The sequence below is a fragment of the Lissotriton vulgaris genome, chromosome 2_1 (genome assembly GCF_964263255.1).
Source record: "Lissotriton vulgaris chromosome 2_1, aLisVul1.2, whole genome shotgun sequence".
NCBI classification, from domain to species: domain Eukaryota; kingdom Metazoa; phylum Chordata; class Amphibia; order Caudata; family Salamandridae; genus Lissotriton; species Lissotriton vulgaris.
Genome location: NC_141687.1, coordinates 1,748,187,090 through 1,748,200,043, shown reverse-complemented (window position 1 = coordinate 1,748,200,043; position 12,954 = coordinate 1,748,187,090). Strand labels below are relative to the sequence as shown.

Genomic DNA, 12,954 nt, shown 5'->3' with positions numbered 1-12,954 from the left:
CCTTTTATTCCCCGCCTGAATACAGTCCGTTCCCTCTTCTAGCACAGCAGTGCTCCCACTCCCTCTCCTAAAACAAAGTCGTGTGTGCATCTCTTCACCCAGGCCCAGCCTCTCATCCCCACTGAGCTCCATGTTTATTTCGAGGTCTGGCGTCTGCCAAGACCTTTGATTTTAGTACAACTATATGCATAATATACTTACAGATGCGTTGAGCCAACCGATACCATTCTTAAAGCTGCCGGCTCATTCAGATTTTTATTCTGCCCACTACAGCATAAGGCAGTGAGGCAGATCACTTAAGCTATTGGCTAACTTCACTGGCAATACAAATGAAACACTCGCATTTTAGTTGGTGATGCTGCCCTGTGCAGCACCCACCGGGAGACCGTGAGTGGAGGCTCCTTCACAAGGGGCACATCTGCACGCAGAGGCAGGGAGACCCTGGTTCCCTGTGTTTGCCGCGTTTCGCATAATCACCAACGCCTTGCTCTCTTCAGACCTCACTCATCTCATTGCTGCCTGTCATCAGTCAAGATCTTAGGTCGGCATCCGCACGTCCCACTCACACCTACTCCCGCGATCATCTTTCTCAGCGAGTCCTGTGCTCACGTTACGACTTTTGGTTTGTCTGCTTGCACCAGTTTTCATCTGGGTTCAGGGATTGTCATGAATTGCCATGGTAACCATCCTGGATGGATAGCCAATCGCCTGCAACATCCCTTCCACACACCACCTGCTGCTGAAAGCCAACCACAGGCCACGTGGTACCGTCTCCGTGGCAACACGGAGGTGTTGGTAAAATGCTTATCCCCTGGGAGGACCAGGCCAGCTTTGTCAGGCCCATGTGCCACAATAATGAAAGGTGGATTCCCTTCAGTGTGATGACAAACTTCCTAACACTATTCGCAGACCACATATTCCAGCGGAGGCGCTATTTTTTTACATATCTAATCGGGAATCAGCAACATCAATATGTATGATGCAGTTCGGACCAAGTTACAGCTAAATCACCTGCAGAGGAGGGCAGGAAATGCACGGGGATTGCACTTAGTACGCCTACTCTGACCGCACTCGACTGTAGTAAAACCCTATAAACAAGTCCAAAAAGATGTATCAGGAAGTTAAAGTTATTCATACATTGTGTTTGTGTTCAAATTACGACTTTCTGGTTCGAAGCCATTGAGCTGTTCTGAATGTGACCCATTTCAGGATTCTTTTCCTTCAGTGTCTCGGGAGGCATTCCTTGCCTTCGCCACTCGTGCCTAGATTAGAACGTTTACAAATTCCATGATCTGCTTGAAAAACATAAATTAGACTTCTGTCTGAAATGTCGCGTTCCAACTGGCTTCCATTATTCTGTTGTTCAAATAATTTACTATCTAAGTGTTAAAGTAATAAAGTGAAAACTGCTTTTTTTGGTAATCACGTCAGCCAAAAGAGTGGGTGAACTGAGTGCTTTGTTAGCGACCTATCCTTAGTTGCGATTTTTATCAAGATGGACTGGTTTTACAGCTCGATCCGGGATGTATTCCTATAGTGCTAAAAGCTTCAATACTGATCATCCGTAGATGGGTCAGCCGGCTATGGCCATGCATATTCTTCGGTGGGGGAGCAGGTCTGCTAGGGCAGTTTCAGCCTCCTGGACAGGGGCGGGGTGTGCCTAGCTCCAAGAGATTTGAGAGCGGCAACCTGGACTTCTCATCTCATGTTTGAGAAGCATTGGATTTGTCTGAGCACACTTGGCTCTTCTGTTGTGAAGTCTTCTATGATGTAATTAATGATATTGGCATTAAAGGTTTTTTTTCAGCCGCAAATTGTTGGTGCTTTCTGTTACCTGGTATATCCTCAATATGATAGGACAGGGACCAGGAGGATGTAGATGATGGGGTAATAAAAAATCTGACGCAAAACTTGCAAAGGTTAACTGGTCACCTTTCAGATGCAGATTGTTACCAGCTTAACGAACAAGTTACTTACCTTCGGTAACGATATATCTATAAGAAACATTAGTTAGTTATAGATTCCTTATCTTAGAATTACCCCCAGGCGTCAGACTAGATCTGGAAAGTTTTTACATCAGCAGTACCCTCTGCGTGTTGGAAGGTGAACACCTGCACTACTCTTCCCTGGACAGAGGGAAGGAACGCATCGTCTGGAGCTTTAGAAGGTTGATGTGAAGCCCGGACTCCGCCGGAGAACAGAGGCCTCTGATCTCCGCCTCTCCCATGTGGCCACCTTATCCCAGAAGGGATGCGTCCCTCACCACAGTGTGGTCTGGTTGGGGAAGGGAGAGGGATCTGCCTTTGACCCAATCCTGGTTTGTGAGCCACCACTGCAGTTATCATGCAGTGTCCTCCTAGATCTGGATGCAATCGGACAGATTACCCTGATGCTGCGCCCCCTGGAACTTCAGGTCCCATTGCATAGCCCGCATATGCCACCTGACATGATTGACCAGCAGGATGCAGGTGACCATGAAGCCGAGCAGCCTCAGAATCATTCTGACCGAAATCCGGGATAGAGGTTGAAAGATCGGAATCATAGCCTGAATATCCCGGACTAGCTGTTAGGGAGGATAGACCCAAAATCGTGTCATGTCCAGAACCGCTCTGCTGAAGAGGAGCTTCTGAGAGGGAATCAGATGCAACTTCGGCACAATGATGGAGAACCCCAGCGTATGCAGGATGTCGGCCGTAGTCTGGAGGTGGGAGACGACTGCCCGTGGTGAGCCCTCCTTCAACAGCCAGTCGTCGAGATAGGGGAAGAGTGAAACCCCTGATCTGCGCATATTAGCTGCGACCACCACCATCACTTTTGAGAACACCCGAGGGCCGTTTGTAAGGCCAAAGGGGGAGCACGGTAAATTGAAAATACCCATGGCCTACTGTGAACCGTAGGTAACACCGGTGGGCCGGCAGGACAGGGATGTGAAAATAAGCATCCTGCAAGTTCAAAGCTACCATCCAGTCTTCCGGGACGAGGGCAGACAAGACCTGAGCAAGAGTCAACATCTTGAACTTCTTCCAGAGGAAGCGATTGACGTACCTGCGGTCCAAGATGGGACGCAGGCCCTTGTTCTTCTTGGGGACCAGAAAGTAGTGGGAGTAACAACCACAACCTACTTCTGGGACAGGAACATGCTCGATGGCTCCCTTGGTCAAGAGAGCCGTAACTTCCTGCTGGAGAAGGGCTAGATGATCCTCCGACATGCAGTGGTATCTCGGTGGCATGGCCGGAGGGTAGTCTCGAAGGGGAGGGAGTAGCCCCTTCGGACTATTTGCAGAACCCACCTGTCCGGCGTGATGGTGAGCCAGTGGGGGAGGTGATGACGTATCCTGCCGCCCACTGGCGTTTGATGGGCCTGAAAGGCTGAACAAGGAGGGTTTGGAGGCTGCTGCAGAGGGGGGTTGGTGGACTGGCCCGCACGCTGCCCCCCGGAACTACGACAGTTGTTCCCACATCCCCGGCCGCGCGAAGTTTGGGTAACATGCTGCGGTCTGTGGCTCTGGGCCGGACTTAGCGGGGCACCCCCTTCCGTAGCCACGAAAGGGGCGACAAGCAGACTGCGCAGGGCTGGTGGAGAGGCCAAAGGACTTGGCCGTAGCCCAGGAGTCCTTGAAACAGTCTAGAGCGTTGTCTGCTTTATCGCCTAAAAGGCGACGGCCATCAAAGGGCATGTCCATCAAGGTGTTCTTGACATCCCCTGAAAAGCCAGTGGACCTCATCCAGGCGTAGCGACGAAGCATTACTGATGTGGAAATGGTTCCGTCCAGAGAGTTGGCGGTGTCCAGTCTACAACGTATTGTGAATTTCGCTGCATCCCTCATGGCGGCAACAGCCTGGGCGAGCACTGCCCGGGCCTCCTTCGAACACTGAGGCAGCACCTGCGCCACCGTATCACACACCGAGTGAGAATAACGGTCCAAGAGATAAGGGGTATTTTCGGACCGCAGTCCTAAGCTGGCGGAAGCGAACATTTTCTTACCTAGGTGGTCCAGCATCTTGGAATCCCTTTCCGGTGGAGCAGTAGGGAAGGCGCTTTAGGAAGGGGAGGCTTGGACTACCAAGCTTTCCAGGGTGGGATGTTGGGAGAGGAAAGTGAGGTTGCCCGAAGGCGGGCGATGGCGTCGGGCAATCAACCTGTCCAGGGGAGCCCCTGTGTTGGGCCTGGACAAAGGATGTCGGTAAGGGCCTCATTAAACGGCAGCAGGTGCTCCGAAGAGCTCGCAGCCAGTTGAAGCACATCTGTCAGGAGGTTAGTCCTGATCACCACCGTAGGAAGCATGAGGTTAAGAGCCTCGGCCGCCCTACGCAACACCACTGTGTACGATGCTCACTCCTCCATAGCCACGGTAGGAGGAGACAACATGTCAAGGTTAGGGGAAGTGTTGAGACCATTGGCATCCCCCAGTTCCTCTCTCCGATACTGGTCAGAACCTAGCTGATCAGTTAAAGGGTCACCTGACCCCTCCCAGTCGTCTGGATGCCATTCAGGTTGAAAAGGGGCTCCAGTAGTGAACAGGGGCACAAAAACCCCTCTTGGCGCTGGGTCCGGCGTTGGAAGACGGCGGTCCTGCTCCATGTCCACGTGGATATGGAGGCCAGGGTCGACGCCGGCCAGGGGGCCGACTGGTGTTGGTACTGGTGCTGTCGGGAGCTGCGTCGGTGGAGGCGTAACGAGGTCAACCAGCGCCTATCCATGCCTGGATCCAAGGAAGGGCCTGCGGCGCCGGGGCCGGAGCCGCCGGCAGCGAAGGCCGAGGCCCTCCAACCGAGTCCCCGGGCCCAAAGGCGCGCCGGCGGGGTCGGTCTGCCCAAAGATGGCATGCATCTACTCGTAGAACATACGATGCTGGGCGGGAGTCGCTCTGGGGCCCAGAAAGGGAGGGAAACTCGGAGTTAACTCTTCGGGCTTCGCACTAGGGGCACCACCCACGGGCCCCGGAGGATCGGCCAACCAACGAGGATAAGTCGAAGAGCGGCAATGCTTCTTCGACTTCTTCTTATGCTTCGACTTAGTGTGAAGACTTTGAAGATTTGGAACCTGAATGGTGGTGGCTCTACGACCAGTCCCTTGAGCTCCCTCACGATCGGGACCTCCAACAGCACAGAGCCGACTGCTGATGCTTAAGCAGCTTTCAGGACTTCTCCTGCAAAAACTTCGGCGCCATTGACCGGAAGTCGGAGCACAACTTGGGGTCGTGGTCGCGCTGCAGGCAAAAAAGAAACATACAGTGTGGACCTGTCACCGACATCATGCGATGGCAGGACCCACAGGCCTTTAAACCGGGTATCACTTGTGCACCATAGGAGTCGAAGACTCGCAAAAAAAAGTCGACAAAAGTCGAAAATAATTCAGTCAAAAAGTGACTGGAGGTACCGCTCTTCCCGGATCTGCGTGGGCTGGCGCGGAATAAGAAAGAGCTGACGTGAGCATACGAGGGCGGCGTCTAAGTAGCTGCCGCAATGTCATCCTGGCGACCAGAGGTACTGCTGATGAAAAACTTTACGGATCCAGTCTGACGACTGGGGTAATTCTAAGGTAAGGAATCTATAACTAACGTGATTCTTTCATATATATGAGTACACCATGAGGTGAACTATTTTCCCAGACAGCAAAATGACAAGATAGTGGAATTCTGACCCTGAATGTTCTACAACATACCGCATAATTTGTATTTTTTAATGTATGATTCAGTCAACACAGCTGTAGAATTTAGATGATTTCTGGGCTAGTTATGGTATTCCAATTTTTGGATCCTTGCAACGTCTTGATTGTTTGGGTTACATTGATCACAAGGCATTACATTCTCCTTTTTTGCCAAGTTGCATGGTTCACTGACTCCTGAAGCATTGCAGGAAATGCAGCCCTGATGACGTGGGCCTCGCGGGTGTTGGACTGATGTGGTCCTCTTATTTTATTGCATCTAACAGACTGCTGGCTACAGTGATCTGACTTCAATGAGGCCCAAAGAGGCAAAAATGTTGCTGAGAAGATTCTTGAACCCAGGTAAATGTAAAAAGTTAGAGGCGATTTCAGGGAAGAAGGCTGTCCAAGGCTGTCTTGTGAGAGATCGGAGTGGACGGTAAACCCAAGCAACCTGGCATTTGAAGCAAGTGGAGGGATGAATCAGCCCAGCTACAGTCTTGGATCTGGGCTCGTGTGAGGCTGCTTGGTGAACCTTGTGATATCTCATCAAGCTCGTGCCCACCGCTGTTCAGTAGATTTATATTTAAACTGTTCCATGCAACACCGCTGCTCCTGCTACTCGAGCCTTAGGATCACATAGATCTTTCAATGTACCTCAATTCTCACCCAGCGAAACCCTTGCACTGCCCTTTATGGAGGATACAGTGAGTTACGATGATGCAACTCCATGCATTCCTATTCCACTACTGGGCCCCATCAACACCGCCTGCCAATGCGCCTCAACATGCAGTGCCACCTGATGCTACAGCACTTACATTAAAGGCCCCTTGCAGCCCAGCCGTCGTACCTTAATCCTGTCCTCTAATTCTTTCTGCCATTTCAGTACTGAAACCCACACACCCTGCCAGTGCACTTCAATCCTTACCTGCAACACCCGCAGCTTTTCAAGCACCGGAAACCTACTTCCCCACAATTGCATCTTTATGGTTGCAATAAAAGTCCAGATCATATTGCCTAGGCTACGTTCACCACCGCAATTTATTCTGGGACTTGTAGTCTTGGTTCAGTTCATCTGACCCGGGTGTACAATTACTTCTGAAAGCAATGCTTTTTATAAGGAAAGTCTAGGATTGTACTCAACTGGTCACACTACTCCTCCAAGTTATGACATGCAGCAGCCCTCTCATTTAATTTCTGACACGTGCACATAGAGCTGTCACAGCACCTCAAGGCTGACCTGTAGCACTACTTGACAATACAGATCTACAATAGCTTTCCCTACACCACAACATGGAGCAGGTTTTAAATATGAATATATATCATAATACTGAAACTGGGAGGGAATTCTATATGTGAACCAATAAAATCCACGTAGGTCCGCCCTTGTCTAGAATACCTGCACTTTCCCATATGTTTCTCTTACTATGCCATGTTCCGCATTATGGCGTGGAATGCGTTGTTTCAAATAGACAAAAGTAGCAATTAAACTATAGCATTATTTCTGTATGTCATGTGCAGTACCCATAAGGAGACTGTGAGGGTTTTATGTTAATTCTATTTGGGTTTAAAGCAAGACCTATATAAAGAGAAAGAAGTGCCACATACTTATAAATGTCATTATTTGGTTCTCAGCATGACTCCAGCCCCCTTACTCACTACGCATCCTGTCACATCGGCCCTTAGTGACTTAAGTCACTGTAAGCCACCAAACGTGGGGCTAGTCTCCCCAGCACAATGTTTCCTACAAGCATCATACGTCAGTCGCTGACCCAGCCTTACCTCTGTACATGCCGAAGTAACCCTCCGATCGTATCGTCTTGATGAGACAGTCGGACCTGAAATCGAGAAGAGAATTCAGCTCATGCTAGATGCTCCAAGGATTCACAAGCAAGTCAGTACATTTTTTGTTAAGTGCATAATTGGTACTACATATCTCTTTATTACACTGCAGAATGGTAATTAATGCTCATGATAGTTACTGGAATGGGAAGACTTGAGACCAGCGCCCTTTGGTACATTTGGCATTGTAAGATTCCCAATATATCTAATGGCAAACAATTCAATCACAGAAGCGATGTAGCAGTGAGAGACTAAGTCAGGCTGTGATACCAACCCACACTGGCCACTCTGATTCCAACCCATCCTGATCTCTCTGATTCCCATCAATCCTGATCTCTCAGATTCCCATCCATCCTAATCTCTGTGATTCCCACCCATTCTGATCTATCGGATTCCACCCATCCTGATCTCTGATATTCCCATCAATCCTGATCTCTCAGATTCCCATCCATCCTGATTCTCTGTGATTCCCATCCATCCTGATATCTGTGATTCCCATGCATCCTGATCTCTCAGATTCCCATCCATTCTGATCTCTCAGATTCCCATCCATCCTGATATCTCTGTGATTCCCATCCATCCTGATATCTAGGATTCCCATCCATCCTGATCTCTCTGATTCCCATCCATCCTGACTTCTCTGATTCCCATCCACCCTGATATCTCTGATTGACATGAATCCTGACTTCTCTTGCTTCCAATCCATACTGATCTCTCTGCGAACCTGGTCCAGGTGTGTGCTGTTTGTTACGTCCAAGAGTATTCCCAGATCACAAGTAACTGAAAAGCAGCCATTAACTTGTGTAACATTGAGAAGCAAGTGGTGAGCAGGAATTAAGATTAGGTAAAAGGATCTTTAATCTTGCGTCTGGGTGGTGAACCAAACATTTGAAAATAAACGTTATATCTGACAGAGAGAAGTTCAATGAAAGTTAAGTAGAGCAAAAACTTAGTACCTAAGGACATTTTGTATAGGGGAACATCTATCCCCAAAAGAAGGGACTAAGTGGTGCACATGAGAAATGGCTTGTGTCGTTGTGACCACTGTAGGGGAACATTGCTGAAACACCACTGGTACTAGGGCTTTTGTTTTTGCTGGGAGGAATGGGCTTGTACTAGTGTGAAGTGCAGTTCTGCAGCCCTGGATAAAAATTAGTCTCCCTTTGAGGAAAATGCTATGCTGTTGCCTCAATATAGCAAACACAACAAGATGATGGACGGAGTGCTGAACCTTTTCAACCACTCACCCTTAGTCCTGTGCTGCCTACGCCACCAGATTCAAGCTAACCTGGCTGATGATGGATGTTTTCCCCCGAAACCGGTCCCGGGATGCTTGTTTCTGGCCCAAGGAAGACCTGGCCCGGAAGTTCAGGCTGGGCTGCTCCCATGGGGAACAGGGTCAAGACTTATTTGCATATGGTGGGTCTAAAGTGGAATGGTGTGACATGCACAAAAAAGATGGCTTCAATCCAGATCTGTGCCTGGTTGTCGAATGTTTGATTAATTCAGCATTCCGTCCAGTCCAGTCCCTGTCTCCCTCCAACTCGGACAGGTCACGCCCATTCCTAAAAACCCTAAGGCTGACCCCAACTACCCTAATAACTACTGCCCCATCTCAAACCTCCCCATTCTTTCAAAAGCCCTAGAAAAATGTGCCCTTCTTCAATTGGATAAACACATGGCTAGTTACAACCTACTCGACCCTCTACAATCCGGCTTTCCTAAAAGCTGGAGCACTGAATCTGCATTTCTAAATATAGTTGATGACATCCACCGACCCCTGGATAATGGTGAGACCTGCCTACTCATTCTCCTAGACCTCTCTGCAGCATTCGATACAGTTAACCATTTAACCTTACTCAATACACTTATACTTTGTTTCGGTCTTAATGGCACTGTCCTCAACTGGTTCACCTCCTATTTCCAACACAGAACCAGCAAATCAAAATCCAAAACTGCCTCTCAAGCCCCACTCCTGTCTCCCTAGGGGTACCCCAAGATTCTATCATCTCTCCTGCTCTATTCAACTTATTTATGGAACCCCTTACTCTCATACTTAAACAAGCCGGTATTAAATACCACCTGTGTGCCGACGATACCCAACTGTACTATAAAATAAAATCCCACTCAGATGTCCTACACCTTAACACTGTCATGGCTAATATACAAACCTGGTTCTACTCAAATCATCTCATACCCACCCAAACAAAACTGAAATCATTATTTTATCTCCTAAAAACCACCCACTCCCCATCCAAACATGGACCTCTGACCTTAATGCCCTAAACTGTTCGCTCTCCTTATCCGAATCAGTAAAATCCTTTGGCATTACCATTGACAGTAAGTGAACGCTCAATTCCCACATAAAAAACTCGGCAAAAGGAGCACTTTTCACGCTACAACATCTTAAAAAAAATCAAACCTTTTATTCCAATGGAAGATTTCAAATCTGTTGTCCAATCTCTAGTCCTCTCGAAAACTGACTATGGCAACGCCCTACTCTCTGGATCTCCAAATGTCCACCTTGCCCCCCTCAAATCAATTCTCAACCTAGGGGCCCTGCTTACAACGGACTGCAAACGCTCTGACCACATCTCGCCTGCTCTCAAGACCCTTAAATTGCTTCCTATCGAAGGCAGATCCACCTATAAAATAGACTGCATTATGTACAAAACCCTTCATCAAAATACCCCGCTCTACCTCTCAAACAAACTCAATAAAGCGGGCAGTGCCCAACTGATGAGAAGCACCAACTCTCTCCTCTTCCCCCCTCTGTTAAAAAAGAAAGCTGCGCAATCTTGCTGCTTTTCTGGTAAGGCTCCCAGCATCTGGAATGCCCTCCCTAAAGATCTACGACTTAACCCTTCATATGTCAGTTTCAAAAAAGACCTTAAAATGCACCTGCTCAACAAACATTGAGGTCCTTAATCCTTCCATTACCATACCTGTTATACTCTCCCTCCCTTCTTGAAACCCTGTCTTCCCCCTCCTGTGTCGACCCCACCTATTTACCCCCTTCTCTACCCATCTTCACCTTTTCTTCCACCCAACCACCTCTTTCCGAACACTTCCCCTCCCCCCCTTTTCTCTCACTCGCACAACTCTTCCTTATTCACAAAAAATGAGTCTACCTCCTTCATACTGTGTAATAATTTGTAATTACTCTATTCACGTGTTGTTTTGAAAATTGCTACTTCTTTGCATGTTTTATTAAGTCAAGCTATATTACTCAATGTACTCAATGTTGTTCTCAAAGTCCATCATGTCTGAATGCTTCTTTTGGACACCACAGTTTTGTATTCCATGTACTAATGTCATTCCAATGTAAAGCTCACAGATACCCCAGGGTGGAGCCAGGGCTATATAAAACCTTTTAAATAAATGAATAAATAAATCTGTTCTCTTTGCATTTGTTTCCCTAAGTAGGAAGGGTATGCCTAGACGTGGGTCCAGTGCTCGCTATGATACCAGATTCAAGCTAGCCTGGCTGATAAAGGGTGTTACCCCCAAACTGGTCCTAGGATGCTTGTTTCTGGTCCAGGGAAGACCTGGCGTGGCAGTTTGAGCTAGACTGTTCCCATGGGGAACAAGGTCAAGACTGATTTGCATATGACTGGGTCTAACTGGAATGGCGAGGTGTGCAAAAAAAGATGGATTTAACCCAGATCTGTGACTGGGGGTGAATGTTTGATTGATTCAGCATTCCATCCATCATCTGTTCTTTTTGTATTTGTCACCCTAAGTAGGAAGAGAATGCCCAGACTTGGGTTCCGTGCTCGCTACACCACTATATTCAAGATAGCCTGGCTGATGAGGGGTTTTACCCCAAAACCGGTCCCAGGAAGCTTGTTTCTGGTCTAGGGAAGACCTGCCTGGCAGTTAGGGCCAGACTGTTCCCATGGGTAACAGGGTCAAGACTGATTTGCATATGGCTGGGTATAAACTAGAATGGTGTGGCATGCAAAAAAACGATGGATTTAACCCAGATCTGTGGGTGAATGTTTGATTAATTCAGTATTTGTCCATCATCTGTTCTTTTTGCCTTAATCAATTAGATAGCATGGGGCAGTTAAAGTTTGGTGGAGTAGGTGTATCAGCAGTGCCTCCGTCCTGTCATACTGAAGGTTCCTCCACTTTGAGAGGGATGCGCTGGGCTTTGGACAGGAAAGCCTCAGCTGCCTGCACCTTCCAAAACTGGCCTAACATCCTATCTGCCATAGGGCCATCAGGTCCTATTGAAGGTTCCCCATACCCAAACCAACAAATACGAGTACGGGGGGAGTGGGGAAGATGAGGAATTAGAAGCGAACCTTCAGTGCCCTATCTAAGGAAGACTAGAGAAGATATGGGGGAATGTCGGTAGAGAGCAGGGTGAGGTAATCTGTAGCATCTGCAACAAGAATTGGAAAAGGGAACAGGTATTGCCTACGCGAGATCTATTGGCTTTGTCAATGTGTTTTTAAACCGTGTTGTTTAACACGTTGTGCAGCATGGTTGAAAGAAAAAAAGGCGCAATGATGCGGTCAAAGCTAGTTATGTAATTCGGCTTTTTTTTTTACTTTTAACCATGCTACACAACAGATGCACGGCTTCAGAACATGGCTTAACATACACTGGCAAAGCTAATAGATCTTGCAGGGATAAGACCGAGGGACTTTGCCAATGCCTTTTTTAAAAGCTACATTACACAAAGATTTATTTGGGAACACCCATAAATGTAGCAAGATGTTGCACGTTTACCTTCATGCTTTTTTCCTAAGTGCACACAGTTGTGAAATCCTGTCTTCCGGGAGAAAGAACAACATACAGGGCACACCCAATCCCATAAACACCCTGCTCTGCATACCTGCAGTGCTCCCTGCTTCATGACCAAAGTACTCAGTCACAAAAAAAAGCACATTACACAATTTAGGAAATAATTTCCTTCAATCCACCAAAAGAAGCTTAGGTTTTTACACATGCAGAAATCAATGGTGGCTTGGACACCGAGTGATAAAGACAGACTATGACTAGATGAAAAAATCCGTGTCACTCAAACGAAACGGGAGGGAGTCTTGCACTGCAGACTGAGCAGACGTCTAATAACCCAAATACATGTTTCAGAACTAAGATTCCCTCGGGCACAAGCTGCCATCTCCTGCCCGTTTTTGACTTTGTTTGAGGATACTCTGGCCTGCTTCCCATACATGTCATTTTAGCTAGGTGACTGGAAGCCAAATGTGGCAAAAGCAGCGGGGGGCAATCGATGGGAGTTGGGTAGGTTCAAGCAAGAACGGGTAAGCAACAAAGACAAGGAAGCAACGACGACAGGGGAAGCAAGAATAAAAACGTATCTAAATTTGAGCAGCGGAAAGACACTAATCACACAATTAATCAGTACTTGGTCCTTGCTTCTTCGAAGGGATAACCACATGAAGAAGAAAGTAAAACCAGCATGTGCGGACCAATCAGTACCAAGGAAATGA

General features: G+C 47.8%; 1 protein-coding gene across 3 annotated transcripts in view; it reads right to left on the bottom strand.

The window, feature by feature from the left end:
* The window catches only part of SLC25A22 (solute carrier family 25 member 22), a 318,065-nt gene that overhangs the window by 141,215 nt on the left and 163,896 nt on the right, over positions 1-12,954 (bottom strand). For all 3 annotated transcript variants that reach the window (XM_086957761.1, XM_086957763.1, XM_086957762.1), the window contains exon 4: positions 7,430-7,485. In XM_086957761.1, the coding sequence (XP_086813887.1) occupies positions 7,430-7,485 (56 nt within the window). The remainder of the gene's footprint in view (positions 1-7,429; positions 7,486-12,954) is intronic.